The sequence below is a fragment of the Girardinichthys multiradiatus genome, chromosome 3 (assembly GCF_021462225.1).
Source record: "Girardinichthys multiradiatus isolate DD_20200921_A chromosome 3, DD_fGirMul_XY1, whole genome shotgun sequence".
Classification (NCBI taxonomy): domain Eukaryota; kingdom Metazoa; phylum Chordata; class Actinopteri; order Cyprinodontiformes; family Goodeidae; genus Girardinichthys; species Girardinichthys multiradiatus.
The window spans coordinates 29,470,063-29,492,414 of record NC_061796.1 but is presented as its reverse complement, the minus strand read 5'-3'; the positions used below and the strand labels follow the sequence as shown (position 1 = coordinate 29,492,414).

Genomic DNA, 22,352 nt, shown 5'->3' with positions numbered 1-22,352 from the left:
AAAACATAATTTTCAATACAACTATGGTAGTGCAAAGTTGTAGTACATAAATGATGCATGTTTAATATTTTGAAAGTCCTTTCAGGAGTATAGCTTTGCAGATCTTGAAAGCCAAGCAGGTCAAGATCAGACTGCATAGAGAACATCTAGAAACGTCAGTTTTCTTGCCAAAGCTTGCGTTGCATTTATTTCTGGTCTTTAAATTGGCCTTCCATTCATTTGCAGCTCTTGCTATTTGGTATTCTCGTCCGGCTGAGCAGTCTCAAGTCTGTTGCAGCTTCCTACAGGTCTTCTCCAGGATTGCCCAGTTTTTACCTCCATCAATTTACCATCAACTCTGACCAGCTTCTGTGTCCATGTTGAAGAAAACCATCCCACAGCATGATGCTGCCAACATCATGTTACACAGTGTGGATGGTGTATACAGAGTGATGTGTAGAGTTTTTTACCCTACACAACATTTTGTACGTAGACCAAACATTTCAGTTTCGGTCCCACTTATGCATTTAGCAAATTACAAACAAATCAAGTCTCATACACTAAGACACATTTGAAGGAATAATGAGTAAAGGAATTATTTCACACCACACAAACATATGAAGTTACATTTATTTGAAACCATTTTCTGTACACTGTATATGTATATATTTTCACTGATTTAGTAATTTTACCATTTCATTACAAGCGACCCACTAAGGACAATTTTATGGCATTATCAACTCAGGAGTTACACTCCAGCGCTGTCCTATCAAATTGGTCTAGAAAACACTATGGTCCCAGCTATGGCCACAGGAAACGCTGCTGCTCAAAGAAAGTAAAACATCATAACTAGGCTCCTCAACATCGAGAGTAAACATTTTGGCATATTTCTGTTCAAACTCTATATTTTCCAGCTCAGAGTAAAAAATGGTGAACTACTGGCACTCAAAAAGGGGAAAAAATGCAAACAAAAATAAACCTCTTGGTAAGCAAATAGTGCATCCTCAAAGCTGTTATTTACAGGCTTATCATACAAAGGCATTGATTAAAAAATACAGTATGCTGATGGTGATCCAAGCAGTTGGCACGTTTTGATTGATGTATTGCACATGCGAATGATTCATCTTCAGTTCAGACCGAGTCAGAAGGTTCTACAGTAAGAAAATTAGGTTCTATAAGACAATTCAGGCGCAATACTTAGTGTTTCATTTTATTTATCAGCTCAAACAGTTATAGTTGTCAGCAACTTTTAAATGAAAAAAAAAAACAATTAACAGCTTGCTTTGTCAGCTGGTTTATTTTATTAAGTTTAAGCTGGTATTTCTTTCCCAGTTACCTCATGATCAATAATTTGACCCACCAATAGAGCATTGCTTCATTTTAGTGTTGTCTCCTCAATGTTTTTTAAGCCATCAGTTGTACCTTTCATACCCTTTAAGTGTTCAAACTGCAACTATTCATTAAAGCAATATGATTCAGTCCTTCAATACTGCACTAGGCAACAAATGCTGGCACGTCAGCTCCATGAAGCATTTTTTGATTTTCTACCTTGTAGTTAGTATTTAATTGTCAATATGCATCCTACTGCATTATTCTGTGCTGCTTCAAATTCTGCTTCTGTGCGCCATTTCCGAGATAACTACAGGTATTTGTTCTTAGACTGAGCTGAGGCCTAGGGCAGTGATTATGTTTTACAACAAAGTGTCTCAAAGCAGCGAGAAAACAGCTACTGCTGTTCAGTCATTTTTATGTTCAACATGATGCAACGACCGATATCACTGACATCATCAGCAGCGTGCATCCACTGGCTAAAACAAGCAGGCAGAATGCAAATGTCAGTAACGGTTAACATTCAATCCAGAAAAGTTCTGTTTTTGTTGTTGCTTTTGTAGCAAAAGGATGTGATGTGTTGCCACGCTTTTTCTTCAGTTAGTGATGGAGTCAATAGCTGGAGCTAAGGAAATGTGTAAACATAGGATTACATTTTTATATCCTAGTTGGAGAGAATAAAGGGATTACTCCGGATTTTTGAGGTGAGATTATGCGAACGGTTTATAAATTGCCAATATCTTACTTTCAGTAGATAACTAGTATCTTCATTTAGTATGAGCCCAGATTAGTTAGGCCTAAAGGCTGAGGCTGGTAGCCCGAGATGAACAGGGACCAAAGTGGACTTCTTTTTAAAATCAGATTAGAAATATGTCATAGCGGTTAATGTGCTTTGTTTTCATCAGCCTCTAAACTGTTGTCATTCTTGCATTGGAAAGGAATTTGCACAAAAAGCAACAATTACAAAAATTTGAGCCAGAAGAGGGCGCATCTTCAATAATGTTCCTGTATGAAACACGTATTTAGAACAGAACATATTAAAGTGTTTCCAGTAATAGTAACTGTCTGATAGCATTCACTTAAACCACTATAATACTCCTGTTTATTGTTTAAGCCACTTTACTTTTGTTTCACAAAGTTTCTCTGATCAGAAATACTTTAAATGTCCCAGGAATAGGAACAAATTGCTGGTGCACCACCCCCCAGGCTTGATTTACTGTGTGAATAATCATGCATTCATATAACAATCTGAAGCAAAGATGATGACAGTTTAAAGGCTTATAAAAAAAGCTTTCTCATTAATCTTTTTTACATTTTGTGTTGCAAGGTTTTTTAATACAGTAGAGGCGCACCTTGAAACTGGACTAGCAATTAGTTTTATGCTAAAGACGCATGGGCATTTGTCTTCTACCAGTAAGAAATTACCTGCCTATATCCGTTTAACAGAACCTTACTTGAAACAATCCTGAACTCTTCTTATAAAACATTTTAGGCTTATTACAAAAGAGAAGGAGCAACGGTACAGCTCAGCTGTTCAATGGCAGATAAGGCATTATTTTCAAGGACCAAAGTCTTTGTCCTTTAACAGTTGAACACTGGTGGAGGCAGGAGTCCAGATAAGGGATCACGGATCATTTCCGTGTATTTTAAATGCCCCAGAAAATGTTTTCTTCAATATTAATCTTATTTCTCATTGTCTCAGTGTAAGGCGTAAATCAGTTAGTGTTTCTCTGCATGCATACTAACATGTACACATTCACCTCATGCACGATCTGCTCAAAAAACCCACAAAACATTCAACTGGTATTTGTATTCACTCTTCTAATCCTAGGCTGTGCGATTCCCCTTTTGACCGTACGCTGTGCAAGATCCAACACTTGTGCAACGAAGCGCGTTTGTAAAACAATTTTTAAAAATTTTGTATTAATCCCTGCAGCCATTCTACAATGGCGCATGGCTTGGTGTGTTATTCCTTTCATTATTCCTTACAAAACCTGCTTCCTGCAGGCAAGACTAGTGTTTCAAACACCCCACTCTATCTTTCTCCCTCTGAGAGCATAATGGCAACAGAGATAAAATAATTTGTTAGAGTGTTGATATGTCAATATATATATATATATATATATAAGCTCAATAATCCCTTATTAAAGTCTGGTAATCTTTACTCCAGTGTCTCCAACAATGAGACGGGCCATGGAGGGATGAACCTGTGAAAGATCAGAAAAAAATATGAGTAATTTATTAATTCATCAAAGCTATAATACAGATTATATAGCATAATCTAATCATTTATAGTATCACAACCAATAACATAACTGAATGACAAATACTCTACTTGCAAAGTGCATTTATCTCCATTCCTTCTAACCTGCGCCTGGAGTGGCCCATAGGGCACAAGTTCTCCATCCACAGTGAGTGTCCCTCGTGTAGACAGAGGCTGCAGCCTGAAGGCCTTGCAGGTTACGTGGCTCACGTACGGCGAGCTGACTGAGTGGTGGGTTCCTTTTTCCATGGCAAAGAACAGTCTGAGTAGGGTGGCTCTGGAGATGCCTGCCCGGACAAAGGTCAGGTGGATTAGGCCATCATCAAATCTAGCCTGAGGTGCAGCATGGAGGTCAGCCCCGAGGTGGGTCTGATAAAGGGCCAAGACTAACACAAAGTCCCCTTCAATGGTGACCCAGTCTCTAGTGGGGAGTGGCTGGTCGAGTGGTGGTAACAAGTCGTCTCTCAGTATATCAAAAGGCAGTGAGACGAACGGACGGTTCTTTAGAGGTCCTGCTGGTTCGGTAATGTCAAAGTTAAAAGACGAGGACGGCGAATGGAATGAGGGAGAGCTCAAGGTGGAATTAGGGGTGTTTGGACGGGGGGCGAGGTAGGATGATGAGTGTGGGGATGCACAGGAAGGGGAAGAGGGTGGTGTGGGAGAAAAGGAAGGGGGAGTCATTTTAGGGGGAAGGGAGTTGGAGTTGGATTGCTGGAGGAGTGAGTGGGGCCTTGGACGGGAGGCATTTTGGTTTTGGTCCAGAGCTTTCTGCTTGTAGGAGAAGGGAGCATGACGGAAGGGAGAGGAGATGGTGAGAGATCGCTCCCGAGTCATTTCCAGAGGGTAAGACTGTTTTTGGAAGTAGGTTTCATTCAGATCCATGTCCTCCATGCCACATGAAATGCCAGAATCTGTACTAGCTTCTTGGCTGAGAGGCTGGGTCAGCAGAGCATTAGCTATCTGGCTTGAAGGAGCAGAGTTCTTTCTTACCAATTCTCTGCCATTCTGAAGACCATCTTGGCAAGTGATGCCATCTTCAGGTTCTTCTTGTGCCTCTCTTCCCATGTCCACTCCATAGCTATCCCCCAATTCCCTGGCACGCAACACTCCGTCCGCTTCTAGAGAACCACCACTGCCTTCCTCATCCCTACTATCGTCATCCTCCAACATTTCGCAAGAGTCTTGCTCTGATGTTTCCTCATCTTCCCTTTCATCCTTAATGCCTGCCAACCTCTCCTCTTTTCCCATATTGGATTCATCCCTTTCATTTGACTCGGAACTCGTTCCGGACTTCTCCGAACAGGTTCCGGACTTCTCCTCAGCCTCAATCTCCATCTCCCTCTCTCTGTCTTCTGCCAGGCTGCTAGCCCTCACCACACCCGTTCCTTTTCCCCTACCTTTCTGTCTTCTCCTTGTCCTCTCTCTCTGTCTCTCCTCTTTCTCCCTCTCACCATCACTCCTGCGCAAGAGGCTCCTCTGCTCACTAATCCCCATGTCAGAGCAAGTGCGATGGATAGGCATTTTGCAGACGCCCTCCAGGCCTTCAGTGATGCTGCGTGAGAGGGGTCTCCTGGGTGGAGGTGTCCCATTTGAAGATGTGGCAACAACAGAAGGAGGTAGGTAGGACAGACGACCCTTGTAGGATCGAAGTGAAGCTATGCGCACCAACGTTCCCAAAGTGAAGCGCACTGAGCCCAAGCCACGATACCTGGAACAAAAAACATTTAAAATGAAACTTTGTTTTGTAATGTTTGGTGTCTAACAAACGTATTCATTGTCCTACAACTTTCCCACATTTTGTCATGTGTCAACCACAAATCGTAATGCATTTGATTGGGATTTTATGTAATAGACGTACACAAAGTGGCAGATAATTGTGAAAAGTGAAAAATTGTTTTATTTTTTTCTTTACAATTATATATCTGACATTGTGCAATGCATATTGGCCCCTTTACTCTCATACCACTAAAATAAAATCCAGTGGAACCAGTCAGCTTAGAAAGTCTCTCCAAGTCCCCCTTTGAATCTGAGTATAAATGCAGCTGTTATGTGAAGGCCTCAGAGGTTTGCTAAGGAACATTAGTGATCAAACTGCATCCTGAAGAACAAGGAACACAGTAGACAGGTCATGGAGAAAGATGTGGAGACGTTTAAAGCAGAGTTCGGATATAAAACAATATCCCAAGCTTTTAATTAATGAAAAAGTAGCACAAAGAATGCCATAAAAATCATGTTTGTCGTTTGCCAAAACCATGTGGGGAAACAGCAAACACATGGCAGAAGGTGCTCTGATGAGATTACACCAAAATTGAACTTGCATGCAAAACTATGTATGTGTCAGAAAACTAACCCTGCACATAACCCTGCGTTAAACATGGTGGTGGAAGAGAAACAGGAAGTGGGTCAGATGGATAGAGCTAAATACACAACAATCCTGGAAGAAAGGCAGAGGCTGGAAACGTTGAGGCCAGCCAGAGCTATGATGGAATAGTTTAGATCATAGCTTATTTATGCTTTGGAATGGACCAGTCAAAGTCCAGAACGAAATCTGATCGAGAATCTGTTCACAAAAGCTATCCATCCAATCTGACTTAGGTTGAACTATTGTGCAAATAAGAATGGGTAAAAACGTCTAGATGTGTAAAACTGGTGGGCAAAGGTGGCTCTACAAAGTATTAACTACAAGTTACTGAATTCAAATGAACTTCACGTTATTTCAGCTTTTTATTTATAAAATATCTTGAAAACAACCTACAAATTTTTTTTTTTTACTTCACAATGATGCATTCCTTTTTGTGGCCTATCACATAAAATCCCAAAAAACACAAATACGTTTGTGGTTGTGGTGTGCCAAAATGTCAAAGAATTCAACAGCATGAAAACTTCTGCAAGGCACACGGACTGAATAACATATTTATGTAAAACACACACCTCTCACTTTCGATGTCAACATCAGACACAAAACCCCAGGCAACAGAAAGGAAGGAAAACAGTCTCCTGGCAGATGCAGAATGGTTGTTTTTGGAGGGAGCGGGGCTTGTTGTTACAGAGACCAGGTCCATGGGTTGAACACCACCTCTACAGAGCAAAAAGCAGCAGTTCAAAAGGAGAGGCTCTCGAAGGCACATGTCATACCTAAGAAAGAGGGGAAAAGAAAACAACAATAAACCATCTCTCTCAGGATTAGTCTCAATTTACAAAGGACATACTAGGAAATATTTCAATATTTGAAACAAGTTAATTCATATTCAGGCAAATAACTTCCAATAGGGACAAATATTGTCTCATCGGCTCCAAACTTTAAATCATGCTGCATTCACTGCATCTCAAAGCAGAAAAACAAAACGGTTCTTCTTCCTATTGCTTCGCTGCCAATAGCAAGTTAACCACAGATAAAAAAGGCTTTATGATGTTTCACCACACCCTGACACATTGCCACTGTTCTCCTCACCCTGCGTAGTGATTGATGGAGCCAGCCAGAGCATTACCAGAACCGCAGGGCAGAATGCTAACAGGTGTTTTTATTGCTTGTTCCCAGTCTGGGCGCTCCATCAGACCATTAATGACCTACAGAACCACAGAACATTCAAGAAAACTTCAGTAGACCAAAAACATTACCTGCACATAAAGTTAATTGTGCTCCACCCTGCAACAAGAGCACCTCACCTCATGCAGTAGGCCATCTCCAGAAACAATGACGATGCCGTCCCACTCTTGGAGCGGGATCTCTCTAATAAGCTCCCTTGCATGGTTCTGACGTTCTGAGACAAATTAATGAAGGCATTAGAAACATATGGACATTATCCTTGCTCACAGAGAAGCTTTTTGAGCTTCTGTGTTACCTGTTCGTATGAGGTTGTAGCTGATGTTGGCCTCCCTAATCATTGGCAGGATGTGGGTCTGACACCACTGCATTGCTTGGCCTCTTCCGCTGAACGGATTGACCAATAACAGTAGTCGCCTGGAACGAGGTAGCAGACTTCTTGAAAACTCTGAAGGAAGAAGAAGAAACAACTTTGTTAAGTTAAATATTTGTGTAGTTCTTGTTCAGGACACAGAGAAATGTTCAACATTTTCACAGCCGGCCAACTGCGACATGAGCTGAGCTCCTATCGTTGAGCTTTTACTTAAGAGTTAGCCGACTCTATAATTTGAGCACATTTGAACCTAACACTATCTACGTTACTCTAAAAAACCCCGTCTCAGAGACCTGCCGCGTCCGGAGAAACGCCAGGAACAGCTTGCTCTTTCTCTTAGTTTATGCATTTACCGGGCCACTTTATTAGGTCCACCTGTTCAGTTTCTTGTTAACACAAATAAGGAATCCATCAATCACTTGGCAGAAACTCAATGCTTTAGAAAACTAAACGTGATGCTGAAGATCAAACCGAGCATCAGAATATAGAAGAAAGGGGATATAAGTGACTTCGAACGTGGTGTGGCTTATAAACTGGATCTAAAGGGATTTTTTACACACACTACCACCACTCAGGTTTACAGAGAATAGTCAGAAAATGCAGCAGCTGTGTGGAAGAAAAAGCCTTGTGGATGTCAAAGGTCAGCAAGAATGGGGAGACTGGCTTGAGATAACACAAAGTTAACAGTAATATAAAAGACCACTCATTACATCCAAAATAGGCAGAAGACCATTTCTGAACACATTAAACCTTTAAGATGATGAGCTACTGCAGTAGAGGACTACACTGGTTGCTGTTCCGGTCAGCCAAGAACATCAAAATGAGGCTAAAATTCACCACAAGCTCACTAAAATTGGACAATAACAGATTGGAAAAATGTTGCCATTAGTTTTAGATACTAGGATCAGGATTTGAGCTAAACAACATGAACGGATGGATCCATACCGTCTTGTAACTCAAACTGAGCACTGTTTAAACACCACAGCCTACCCGAGTTACAGCCACAGTGTATCCATCTTCTGATGGCTGCTACCAGCAGGATAATGAACTATGTCACGAAGGTCAAATCATGTCAACCTGGTTTCTTGAACATGACAATGAACTGACAGTACTCCAATAGCCACCACATTCACCAGGGGTGCGGTAGATCAGAAGATTCACATCATGAGACGCAGCACTGGTGGTATAGGGGTTAGGCGCGTGACCCGTGTATAGAGACTACAGTTCTCGAAGCGGCTGTCCCGGGTTTGAGTCCCGGACCCGGAGACCTTTGCCGAATGTCTTCAACCCTTTCTATCCCCCTATTTCCTGTCTGCCTACTGTCCAAAAAATAGACAAATAAAGGCTCCTAGTGCTGCAAAAAACAAAAAAAAGATTCACATCATGAACATACAGCCAACATATTTTCAGCAGCTGCATGATGTCATCGTGTCAATATGAACGAAAATCTCAGTAAAAAGGTTCATAAACCTTGTTGAATCCAAGCCAAGAAGAATGAAGGTAATTCTAAAGGTGGGGTGCAACCGGACACTGGAAATGTATGCTTAATAAAGTGCCCAGTAAGTGTAGGGGAATTAAACAGGCATTTACAAAATTAAGCTACTTATATTCCCCAACTACAGAGGTTTCAGTTCTCTGAATGGATGAGAAATCAGTCCTGATATTCTCAGAATATCAGACTGACATTCATCCTGACCATAAAACATCTTCAGATTTAGCTTTTTAAATTGTACCACTTAGACATATACATAGTGTTGTATTGTAATGAAACATTTGTTCTGTCTGCAGTAAACCTCCAGTTTACAAAATCCATTATCTAGAGGCATGTCGCTCCATCTCCTTGTTTCACAACAAGACTTTGTTGCAAACATTTACACTTCTGGTGAGGACAGATGACAGGCTGCACAGCGAGGAACGGCAGAAAACAACCGTACAGCAGCTTGCCGACCACTGAAACTCTAATGCCAATCAGTATTAAAATTCAGAGCACCAAAACACTGATTCCTAAATTACACACACAAATTACTAAAGGAGCAACAAGAGAATACCACACAATAATTCAATTAACTGTTATGTGACGAGATAAGCAAGGGCAAACATTTTAGAGTCCAGGTGAATTTACATCTAAAGATAAGGGATGTTAATAGAGGTTGCAATGAGAGAAGGGAGACCCATTCAAAGAAAGTGAACATTGAACACTTATCTGCTTGATAACAAGTCTTATTAGTAAGGCAAAGGAAAGGAGCGACATGCTGCAGCAAAACAGGTAAAAGAGAAACTTTAAATTTAGATTAAAATGAATTAAAAAAGCTTAGTCAATACAGTATTTAGGTATTCTACAACCTTTGAACAGTGCAGAGTTAAACGTTTCCTTCTTGTTGCTGAGTTTTCAATCGCTGCCTCAGACAGAATCAGTTGGCTGAATATACAGGAAGGCCGTGGGCCACTGTGACATTCAGCTATAATTAGCAAGAGTCTACAAAGGAGACGTACATGAAAGCAAACAAAACAACATGATGTGGAGTTTGAGGCTAATTCTTGGAGTCAAACAAAGGTCACAAGCAAGTCCTTCAAAGATAAAGAACTGGCATTCTTTAAATGTCACTCCTTCAACGCAACATTTAAAAACAATCAAAGCGTCTTGATAGACACAGGGGAAACTGTTGTACTTTTAAAAATCTCTTGTCAAGCTGAAATACCGAGTGACCTTACATATCTAGCAGTGAATATTTTAGGAATTTAAAATTTAAACAACATTTTTTAATAGAGTCCCTCAAGGCTGTATTTTTAGAACCCGTTTTTTCCCATTTTTATTGCAATCATTGGAAAAAATATGCCTGCCATTAATTTACACCTCTTTGCAGATGATGTCATACTTTACTCAGATGGCTCTAGCCTGAGGGGGGAGTTGACAACCTCAAAACTGCCTTCGACCTGCTACAATTATCACTGTATGGTTAAGGCTGGTTCTAATAGGAATGAAACTAAATTAATGTAATTTTCAAGTAGAGCTAAACAATATATCAAATCACAATTATCATTGCAATCACAAAAGTTTGCTTAGATGCCATATTTGGTAGGATTATATCTTTGAAGTGTCAGCATTCAACTGTGGATTTCATGTATTTGGCCAGTGGGATGGACTCTATATGTCCTCACTGCTGATCCCTGATGTGCATCTTCACTGGCTGAGTAATAAAGCTTGCTGAGAGTGGATGGGATATTATATAATGATAAAGAATGAAAACATTCAGGAAAAAGTGGATTAATTGAAATTTTCAGCCACAGCATTTAAATTTAATATTATCTGGTAGCCCTAGCAAAGTAAGTACATTCATTTCTTTATTGCATCTAATTATTTTCTTCTCTCACAAATATGGAAAATGTCCAAAATACACACCAAACACATAACTTTTTATTTTACAAAACCTTTTTTGTGCTTTTTAAATTTGTATTTTTATGTTTTGTAAGATAAATCTGGAAAAAAAAAAAAAAAACATTGCAATGTACTATTAACGTGTGAAATTCCTTATTAAAATAATTTTTGGATCTAGAAACTTGTTTTTTTTTTGCAGCTTACCTTAAATAAACACACAATTTAACACGACAAAGCCTAAAACATCAATATTATGTCTATCAAACATAAAAGACTACTTTGGTACAGATAATCTGTGACCCAGTCTGGACAAACAGATCAGGTGAAAAAGACACTCACCTGTGTTAGCAGCGACGGGCACTTCTCTGAGCAAACACTGAACAGCGGCCGACCACCTCTCAGCTTCAGGCCTGCTTTCTGCCAGGTAGGCCCTCACCTGCCGCCGTCTGGACACCCCCTTCCGTCGTTTTCCTGGCGGGTACCAGTACAGAACAAGCAGCGGCGGTGCGGGAGAACGAGGACAGCTGCACCCAACCAGTTCAGACAAGGGCAGCAGGAGACGGGCTTCCTTCCCAGGCCGCGGCGAGAGGCGCTGAATGTGTATGTGGGTATGGGTGAGGGTCAAGGCATAGTTGGAGGCTGGTGCCGGAGCTGGGGAGGCGGTGGGGGACAGCCCTCCACCTCCAGGGCTGTCCGGGCAGCTGCTGCTCTTATTGTTACTGCTGGATTCCCAGCTGGCAAACTGACCATGAAGGAGGGCTTCTGCTGGAGAAGGTGAGGTTGGTTCTAAGGAGCGCATCCTCGCTTTTAACGTGGACAATGTCTGCCAGTCTGACGGAGTAAACAGCAAAAGCTTCTAAAATCAGAAGCTCAAGGAGCTGTCAGATCTTCAAGATTTGAGAGGAAAATTAAAATGTATCTGAAAAGAACTTCATCCCTGAAATCACTTCACAACTATTCTTCATTCAATGTTACCAAAAAAAAATAAACTTCTGTCCCAGCGTGTCCTTTTCTGACTAGGTCTTCATTTGAAAAGCAAACTTCTTCCAGTACAAACAGACATTTGTTCAGATAAATAATCCAGTGAAGATGGAAAAAAGCAATCACAGTTTGATATTATCAGCAGTCAGCTTCTACAGTTTCCTGCCAACTAAAAAGTGAGCAGAAAAAACTTCCAACATGAAAATCAGTCATTTAATGAGGCCATCTTCACAAAGAAGTTGCATAAGTACAAAAAAACTTTATATTTCGGTTTAAAGCTGCCTTTCGTCATAGCAAAACAAGGCAGCCGAGCAATTAATTAACCAGTAAGCTTTAAATAATCACAAGAGTACAAAACTGAACCTCTAATTAGAAGTAAAGCATAGATCAATAAAGTATCAATAAGACAAAAAGCAAAACACACCTTCTCTCTGAAAGGAGGCCAGGATCATTCAACTAATGTGCAGCGATTCTTTAAAGTTTGTTGCATGATGAGAGCAGCCTGCGGTGTGATGAACGCCTCAAAGATATGATAAGTGCAGCTTTTCCAAGACCTTTGAAACTTCTATTGCTATCTGAAATCTCAGAGATACGTACAACGCTGACAGGAGGCGTGACAAAACCACGTTCTCGGGACAGTAGTGTGTTAAATAAAGATTCGCTGTGGAAAGCACTTCTCCAAGTGACACAAAAACTGAACAAGAAAAAAAAAAATCAGCAAACTAAACAAAGAAGAACAAAGCAAATACACAAGAGAACAGTTCCAGGTAAGGCCTTGATTTATGTCATCTTAATGTCCTTAAGTGAAGCCCCAGGAGTCACGTTCCCTCCCAAACATCTCTGTTCCTGTAGAGAAAAGAAAAGCAAGAAAAGTCAGGCAATACCGAAGTGATCCTGGTGGTATCATTTGTAAAGAAATTGAGATATAAGAATACTTTTCACCAAGTAAACCAAACTGTTTCCCTCTGCGGGAAAAATCTGTTTATATCACAGTTTTAACAATCAAAAGTGTGACAAGAGGGTACTCTGTCAAGCACAAGAGATCACTGTCACAGCGTGAAGCAATACCAGAACCCTCACGCCCCTTGATCTTAGCTGCGCCTGGGCTGCTACTGACTCATAGTCACACATCCTTAAACCGCCTTGCTGAGACATCACATTATTTTGCATGAAACATTGCAGGCCAGTGACCGCAGTTAGTGAGCATTTACATACTCAGGGCTTTTGTTCCTCGGGACAGAAGAGCCCTCTGCCACAATCTGAATGCTGCACTGCTGAGCTGACTCTCACTAGATTTGCTTGATTAAGCAGCAAGTATGTGACATTTGCAGCCACAAAAATATGTCAGTAAATGATCACACGATATTAGGAAAACATGACATGGCAATATTACTGTTGAATACTGTGATGACATCAGCGATTACCCAGTATTTCCTCACCACTATCCTGTTTTATCATGATCACAACGTCCCCAGCACTTTCCTTCAAATGCATGACACCAAATATTAGCCTAGCAAATATTTCATTTCTGTAGAACTTTCTATTCTGATATTGCGCACACAGAGAACGATGATAACCTTGATGCGTTATATAGTGGCGCTGTAAAAGTAATAAAACAGGGATGGTCATTAGAGTCATTTTATGTTGAGAAACGTTTGATATGAAAGGCCAACATTGCCACAGTTCAGTTGGTTAATAGATATTTACATAGGTGCTAATCTGACTAAAATTATAAATGCGTGAAATAAAATAAAAATCTATATTTCTATAATTGTTTTAATGTTTAAAATTTATTTAATACGTAGGTGAATACATATTAAAACATTTATTTAAAATCTTAACTATATATGCTTTTTAACATATAACATTTTTTAACTATTTGATAGTCCTGTGTTTCAGCACATCATGAATTTATTTTTTGTCTGTTATTTTTTGTACTAAGGGGGCGCAGAGAAGGTTATTGGTCAGAGCCTGAGTTGCTGTACAGATAAACCAATCAGATGTTACGATGTATTTGATGAGGAGCCATAGTGACGGCTTTAATTATTTCCTGATGGATTGTTAGCACAGGAAATATGAAGCATTCAGTAAATAATGAAATAATTATTTATAATTTTAACATGATTAATTCAAGTTTAAACAAATGATTTACACACCGCATGTACTTATTAAATCAGTGTATGATAGGGTGCGGCGCTGATGGTGTAGGGGTTAAGCACGCCACCATGTACAGATGCTACAGTCCTCGAAGCGGCTGTCTTGGGTTCGAGTCCCGGACCCAGCGACATTTACCGAATGTCTCCCCCTCTCTCTACCCCCTTTCCTGTCTACCTACTGTCAAAAATAAAGGCCACTAGTGCTGAAAAAATATCTTAAAAAAAAAAAAAAGTGTGTAATATATTATATAAAAATATATTAAATGTTTATTGCACCTTGGTCCTTGATACTCACAGACTTGTTTTACAGTTGGCTGCATCAAACTACTGTATACCTCAGGTTATAGTAGTGTCAAAGCTCACAACACTTTTCTGTCCGAATATAACTCCTGGATTATTGCAGTTAAGACTATATTACAAGGGATGTCCTGCTCCTTGTAAAAATTAAGAATGCTGCTCAAACAGAATTTTGCTAATCTATGCCACCAGACCAATAAGATTTGATATTTACTGAAGGTGTCCAATCTAACAAATATGTTGCATTACAGATTCCTGACACTAGGTGGAGGACTTTTTTTTTTCCCCCAGAAATGTGACCCATGAGGTCCAGTTTGTTCACACAGTACCTTCTAGGTTTCTAGGAGAGTTTTAATGGGGTGACTGAAGCAGTTCAGTCACAAACTGTTTGAGATTCTATGTGATATAAATATTATAATATGTATAATTGTGAAAATGAAGAATTATGGGTTTTAAATGCTTACAAATAAAACCTCTCAAGTCTTTTGCAGTCTAACAGTTTTCTTCCAGGATTGCCCTGTAAATAGCTTAATCAAGCTTCCTCATCCCTGCTGAAGAAATGTATCCTCCGCAGCATGCCGCTGCCACCACCATGTTTCACTGTGTGCATGATATATTCAGGATACTCTTGGTTTTCTGCCACAAAAGCCATTCTGCTTGTAGCTCAACAAGTTCAGTTTTAGGCTCATCTGACCAGAGCGCTTTCTTTTATGTTTGCTGAGCATCTTTAGGGCTATTTTCTAACAAACCTTGGAGGTCTTCACAGTGTTGGTTGAAGTTATACAGAGATTAAAGTTACTCCAGTTACTAAATAAACATCATCTGAAGGAAATGGGGGCTCTGGATTTATTTAGAACTAAGGGGGCTGAATGCAATTAAAAAAAAAGTATTTTTGTTCTACTTTACAATTATGCACTACTCCATGTTGGTCCATCACATAAAATTCAGTTTGCAGTGACGCAACATCGAAGTTGTTTTCATCCTTTTTCAAGGCAATGTGTATTACAGGGATTTTAAAACTGCATATTTGTATGCAACTCTAATCTATGAAATATAAAAACATCTGACTAAGACTCCTTATTACCACATTGATCCTAAAATGAGACTAGTATTAAAAGCATATCTATTTCCAAGTCCCAGAGCATTCTGGAAACATTGTGCAAGATGTAATCCAGACAAACCCAACAGTTGGCCGATATCCTCTCTGATTAAACACGCAGAAATGCACCTCACCGATACCCATTGTTGCATCTGACGTCCTTGAAGTGCAGGGCGGGGACACAAATAATAACACAAGCAGGCTAAGTTTGTCCCCCCACACAAAAAGGCTACTGTAAAGAGTGCTGGACAAAGCCACCGTTTAGTTACTTTCATGAAAACTGAGGAGCATTCATAAATTTTTGGGTATAACACACATTCAGAAGAATGGCTTTAAACCCTTGACCAGCAGTCTGGTTCTCCTTAGCTTTACATGGAAACTTTGATCGACACTGACCACCTAACCAAGCTAGCAGCAGTCAGTTAGCCAGCTAACTGAATTTCTGCAACTGCCACACAGAAGAGCACAGAAACAGATTTTATTAACGTGTGAGCTTTTATGTATTAGCTAAAACCCTTTTAGAGTTGTTTTAGAGATGCCATTAAGACACATAGAGGCTGATGACAGATTAACGTTAGCTAGTTTAAACAGTCAACTGTCAGTTAGCACAGGCTAACAGTTTGTTACTTCAGTTGCAGCTCAAATTCAAGCCGACTTGCATTTTGTTCCGATAATAAATGCGTTCTAGTTTTGCCGATAAGAAACACCTAACAGTTCAAGTCAAATAGCTAGATAAGATATGCACAAATTAGCGTGCTAGCTACTGAGCGTTCGTTGTGATTTACTATTTAAACCAGCAAGAAAAAAAACAAAAACGTACGCTTCAAATCTTGACGCCACATAGTTCTTAAAAGCCGGCCGAGAACAAAATAGTGCTAAAACAAAGTCCAAATTACCTCATCCTGTGCCCCTTTGCGAGAAGTGACTCGGAGCAGGAAGTGTCTGGAGCCGAGGTAGCAGCAGCTCTGAGCGGCAGAAAGGAAACCCAATGACGGCAAGGAAAATATTAGAACACCCACCGACATTCTCCAATCATCAGCAGACCACCACTTCCGGCTCCTCACATTTGTTATCAGGCCAACTGATGAATACTCATCAAAAGACGATTCAATTAAAAGCCCGCAACGTGGTGCATTATGGGAGGTTTATTCATCTCCTTTAATCAACCCATTCTTGAAGTGTTCAGTAAAGCAGAGACAGAAACAGAAACAGAGCTTTTGGACAGCCAATCTTTTTATTCGTCAGATTGAATGAAAAACAAAAACAGACTAGTTCTTGTAAGCACGACTGGATCTGCGACCACGGGCTCTCTCGAACTTCCTGCCCTTGGAGCGAACATAGGGTCTGGAGAAGAGAGAATAAATATTCAATTTACAACCACAGGAACACCAACCAAGGAAAAATAAAAAGCTCAAATAATCTTTGTTCCAGCAAATCAGTATCTCGGTTTGTGGAAGAGCAAAGAGTCAAAATGTCTCTCCATACCCACCTGTTATTACATCCCTTCCACTTTATATCAGTAAAGAAAACATTTTGTACTCAGTACTCAAGCCATTGCACTTAAAATGAGATCTCATAATTTTGTTGTATATTATTTGCTGAAGACTTTCTATTACTCCTTATTCCCATTCTGGTCTTGATCCTGGTTTTGGCTCAGTAGACACTGTACCTCGTGGTCTGACCACTCTTTGACAAATTAGGACTCCCAATGAAACCAAAATAACTATCACTATAACCACTTCAGTTTTTTTCTTTTGGTAACGGTTTCGATACATTTTTTAACAACGTCCCATTTTCAGTGACTGAACTTCTGATTCCTGTTTGTATTAGTCAACATGGCAGAATATAACCCCTGATTAATTCAAATTACAGACAACCGACTTCCTGCTGGTAGACATAGACACAGAATCATATTACCTAACAGACTATGAGTAGCATCTGAAAAATTACTTTAAATGATCAGTTTTTAAAGTTGGTGAAAATTCAATTCAATTCAATGATACTTTATTGATCCCCGAGGGGAAATTAGAACAATAGTCCCTTCTCAGATATAAATTGATGCATTGTTGATGGAAATCGTCCCTTAAAAGACAGCAGAAAAAATCGTGGTACAAAATGTCTAAAATTGGAGAGGTACGAAAAGACCAGAAACTGTCAAAACCTACTCTCTGATTCATAAGTGGAATACATTTTCATGTTAATCAAATGCTTAAAAATCTGTCTAACAACTACAATTGTATGAGTAAAAAAACTTCACACTTTAGAGGCACCTTTGGGAAATGCAGATGTTGGAAGCCTGCCTGCAGCAGAGCTAAAACAAGATGCAGCTGTATATTGTATTTTCAACTAAAAGTTTCAATATTGGACTGAAAACGAGAATTTGAAAACATTTAGGTAAATTTGGAATAAAATGTTTCCAGATGTGAAAAGGATCATTTTATGAGGTATTACACAGGTATTGTACATTCCTTCAGATCAAGGGCCATTCAACTAAGCATTTTTTACCAAATGCTTTTGTAAACTAACGAGACATCAACCTATTATGAAGCAAACAACTTGTTTCTGTCCTTGGCTGAAATATCGTGGGCATGTTAAACTTAAACAATTTAAGCACATCATGATAAAGTGTATGCTTTTGGAGCAAAAAAGCATCTCTTTACTTATGTCACATGGTCACAAAAAGTTCAAATCTAAGCCGTTTAATTACCCAATAAGTCTCAAATTCTGTACTTTTACCAATGATCTGTAGTTAAAATTAGTTTATTACTGTTTCACAAAAATAAACATCATTCAAAATATAGTGGATAAAAACATATGCATTGAAACAAAAATAACTCCATGCTGGTTGATAATTTAAACAGGGTTCCTCTGTTTAACTACTGTAGTGATACCAACAACGTGATTACTGATTTGGTTTGATGTGCTGTGCATACGTACTTGGTGTGGCTGTGAGGGGTTCCAGGAGCTTTTCCAAAGTGCCTGTACACCTCTCTGGCTTTGCGTGGCCCTGAAGAGTAAATAATGTATTTAGAGTCAGATACAAATGGTGAGTAAAATTTCTGACAACCTTGTCACTTTTACTTCTTAATTTGGAAACTACAATGGTTATAAAAGGAGAAATGTTCAATGTGCACTACTCTAACTGAATGCACAGCACTGATTACTGCAGTTTAATTTCTCACTTACACTTCACATTGAAAATGAAAGGACATTGACTGAAATTAGATAAAGTCAAATGTTGCATTTTTAAAACAGGCGTCTGCAACCTGTGGCTCTGTGGACCTTCCACAATGGATTCTTAATAACTTTGGCCAAAAATGTAAAAGAACCAGATAATGTTTTTAAAACAGATAAGTTTGTCTTTTTGGAATTAAACAATTGCATTGAATTTTCACAACAGAATGACACCAAAAGTACTAGTATTATCTTTTTGACATATGTATGAAAAATTATAAGTTGCTTTTTTTTTTTTTACATGATCATGGAACAGTTGCAACTCTAAATGAGTTTTATATAGCTGGACTGAGGGCAGAAATGACTCTCTTGGTGGTAAATGTTGCAGACATTTTTCATTTTAAAACTCAAAACCTTCCAGACTAAAATAACATAAAAATGTTTCCGCATTTTTAGAACATTCTAACATATTTAAATACTAAGTATTAACTTTGAACCTGCTTTAATGGTAGTCAGGTCTCATCTGAAGGTTAAACAAAAACATTTAACAGCACAAAGTTGGAATTGGCTTCCGCTTTTTGTAGTGTGGTACTGGTCCATTTCACTGCTTTTGTGAACCAACTACGATTCAGTATTTCAACATCTACAAATCTTGGGGATGTCAAAATTTAATGGAGTATCTTAGACTAAATGCAGATTCTTTAAAGCAGTCAACTCTTAAAATTTTTTTTGGTGTAAAAATCCATAAAAATAGCAATTTTGATGCATTATCTACTAGGCATTGTTAAACTTTTGTTTAAAAATGGGAGACAGGAAACAAACAAGCAAACAAAAAAGAGAAGAAAAATTAAACATTTGTCCATACTTTTCTGGACTATTTAAGATCAAGTAGGAATCCTGAGAAAATGAGTTAAGTATTTCTCAGGATCATTCAAGATTCATCTACTGTAGAGAACTGATATGGCATCAGAACAACAGTGCATATCATCAATTTCTTGACTACTTGGCAAGATCATAAATTGAGAAACGTCAAGAAACTGTTTTCTGACTTATGAAGTGTGTTCCTCAACAACACTGCATTCTCAGACTAATTTGGTTGACCGTAGTGTGAAACAAGAGAAGTTCAGTTACCTGACAGGAGCACTGTGCCATGTCCTTTGGGAGAACTCAAAGCCAGCTGGTCAAATGTCATCACCTGACCTCCTGCCTTCAGGATCCTGCGGCGGGCACCGTCGGTTACCCTGAGAGCACAGATCTGAGGAACCAAACGCAGAACTTCAGAGGCTTGCAACATCGAAGGACCATTGCATTAACTTGCCTTTTGTAGTGTTAAAAACTTTGAAAACAAATAAAGAAGACCTACCTTGAGCTTAGGGACGTCCTGAATCCTGACATCATCAGTGACGGTTCCCACGACAACCGCAACTTTGTTCTCACGGCCAGCCAGCTTCATCTTACGGATCTGGTAGAGAGATGAAACAGGCAGAGTTTAATTTGGAAAACTGATTACAAGGACATACGTCACACAGAGGGAGGGAGTAAAAAAAAACGTCAAAGGGCGGAGTAAATATACATGCATTTATGTAAGGGCAAAAAAAAGATTTCAGCTGTATTATGCTTGATTGCTAAGTTTTCTTCTGTACATTAAAGACTAAGCTGTCACCTGTCTCTTTCCATGACAAAAATAAAATAATAAAATATTAAGCACCACAGCCATAAATCTGACATTCAAAATCGAACAAATTTCGGGGAATGCTACTATCAGACATGAACCATGTATGACCTCAAGAAAACATCTAATGCAAATCATGCAATAATTCACGTAAGTTCATAAAAACTACGCTTGCACGAACCACTATGCCATTTCTGCTATTGAAGTTGCTTTTCTTTATATAGTAAAATATCTTCTTTGGTTTTAAACTTGCTCTGACAAGGCGTCAGCTTGAAAATAATGCTTTGTCAATCTAAAGAAAAGCAAATAATTAGTTGCTGCAGGTAAGATACTGTCTATTCATAACCAAAAGAACACCAAATTGAAAAAATGTTAACGATCCCCCTTAAAGAACTGCCTTCTTTACCTTGCTGTTGAATAATAACCACGTTAAAAAACAGTTCTTTTAGAGAAAGGATAAAGCAAGCAAAGACAGTTGGATGTTCATTACAACAAATACCACCTTGTGAAAAGGATTTTAAAAAAGTTATCTCGAGGGTCGATGGAGATTCAACGTGCCCCAAGTTCAGTAGACTTTCTAAAATACATTCACAACCCAAAATGACTCAAATTACGCAGATGGCAAAAGCAGCCATTTCTGAACATACTAGCATTTATCTGCATAATTATCCTTCACAATGAAGCCGAGAATTTCTAAACTAGCTGAGACTAACCAGGCGAGAGATGGAGATGGGAGGCCTGTTGGTCCTGCTCATGAAAAGCCTCCTCAGGACCACCTTGTTGAAGGGAGCATTTGTGCGGCGGGCAAGAAACCTGTACAGCTGTGAAACACAGCCATGACAGACAAATAAAACACTTGAGAACATAATATTTTGGAGATACAAACTCAAAACTTTATACACAAATAATTACTATGAGTGATGTTTTGAAGAGAGAAAAACAAAACCATTTTTACCTTAACCAAGAGCCTCAGATAGATATCCTCACTCTTTGGCTCTTTCCTGTGCACCTTACGGTCCTTGTTGTGCCTGATGTCGACTCCCTTGGAAATTGAACAGAAACATATCGAGTTGCAGGACTTCAACTTTTTTATTTTAAACAGTTTAAATTCTCAGAGGTAGGCTCCATTGTTAGTTTTATACGATATTTTACTACCGCCACATTAAAACATAAGTACGCCTAACACACAAAGTAAATAGTTCAATCATAAAACTGATCCGAGTCCTTTAGCTAGCTGAAGCTAGTTCACACGTTGACACTACATAGCATAGCAATCACCCAACCCTCCAGAAAACAAACTCAATAAACTACCAGGCTCAATTTGATACATTGAAACGCGTGTAAACTTAACCAAAGGGCAAGCTGAGTTTAAAAACAATATTCCGCTTTAGAGACGATTTGAACGCTAACTTTCAGTCAGCAACATGACTTAAAGCGACACCAACACCGGCTCCAAAGACGATATGCTAGTATGAATAACATGAACAAATTACTTATAATTACAGCAATAATACAACACTGAATATCTTCCGGGCATGTTTATGTACTAATCAGCAATATATGATGGTTTCACAAAGAGGATGACAGTGGATAAAACAGCTATCATATTTTACAATATCTGGTAGCTGTACCTACCATCTTGGATTCAGAGCGAAAAGGGAAAAGGAAGAGACAACGTCTCGCGATAACACATTGCTCTGAAATCTCGGCCTTCTGATTGGCTACAGAGCTTGGGCTTTCCGGTTGATAATATAGGGATGAAGCCTCCAGTGGTGTGTAGGGTAGGTGGCAATGAACAATAGACGTTCAAGAGTTTAATTCAATAATTAAAAAAGACACAAATGAGTCATTATTGACCCGCTTGTTCTAACTATATTGTTGAACTATATATATATATATATATATATATAGTTCAACAATATAGTTCAATAATATAGTTGTTCTTACATTTTATAAGTACGGTGTATTGAAGCATTATTATATCACTGAAATATGATTGCTTGCTATTGATGGACAATTTTACATTTGCAATTTTATTTAGTTATTTATGTATTTATTATTATTATTATTATTATTGTTGTTATTATTGTTTTCACGTTGTTCACTATA

General features: G+C 39.0%; 2 protein-coding genes across 2 annotated transcripts; both read right to left on the bottom strand.

The window, feature by feature from the left end:
* Positions 1-595: 595 nt before the first annotated feature.
* On the bottom strand, positions 596-16,469 carry sphk2 (sphingosine kinase 2). Its single transcript, XM_047360650.1, has 9 exons — positions 16,294-16,469; positions 12,270-12,691; positions 11,204-11,695; positions 7,414-7,563; positions 7,238-7,332; positions 7,023-7,138; positions 6,503-6,706; positions 3,677-5,279; positions 596-3,515 (listed from the first exon to the last, which is right to left on the bottom strand). The coding sequence occupies exons 2-9, from the start codon at positions 12,295-12,297 to the stop codon at positions 3,453-3,455; spliced, it is 2,751 nt and encodes a 916-aa protein (XP_047216606.1). The 5' UTR covers positions 12,298-12,691; positions 16,294-16,469; the 3' UTR covers positions 596-3,452.
* Positions 16,470-16,612: 143 nt separating this feature from the next.
* Positions 16,613-22,048, bottom strand: rpl18 (ribosomal protein L18). The gene is made up of 7 exons (XM_047360649.1): positions 21,879-22,048; positions 21,199-21,285; positions 20,957-21,064; positions 19,935-20,033; positions 19,703-19,826; positions 18,335-18,404; positions 16,613-16,741 (listed from the first exon to the last, which is right to left on the bottom strand). Exons 1-7 carry the CDS (start codon positions 21,879-21,881, stop codon positions 16,666-16,668), a joined length of 567 nt encoding a protein of 188 aa, XP_047216605.1. The 5' UTR covers positions 21,882-22,048; the 3' UTR covers positions 16,613-16,665.
* Positions 22,049-22,352: the final 304 nt, after the last annotated feature.

Bases quoted from the DNA above. Each gene is read 5' to 3' on its own strand.
- sphk2 (XM_047360650.1), bottom strand. From the start codon at position 12,297: ATGATCCTGGCCTCCTTTCAGAGAGAAG. The intron at 7,564-11,203 runs GTGAGTGTCTTT...TTCTTCCTTCAG, and splicing joins GCCCGTCGCTGCTAACACAG to AGTTTTCAAGAAGTCTGCTA. The intron at 7,333-7,413 runs GTAACACAGAAG...AATTTGTCTCAG, and splicing joins CTACAACCTCATACGAACAG to AACGTCAGAACCATGCAAGG.
- rpl18 (XM_047360649.1), bottom strand. The intron at 19,827-19,934 runs GTAGGTCTTCTT...TTGGTTCCTCAG, and splicing joins AGGACGTCCCTAAGCTCAAG to ATCTGTGCTCTCAGGGTAAC. The intron at 16,742-18,334 runs GTACGTATGCAC...TCTCTTCTCCAG, and splicing joins ACCCCTCACAGCCACACCAA to ACCCTATGTTCGCTCCAAGG.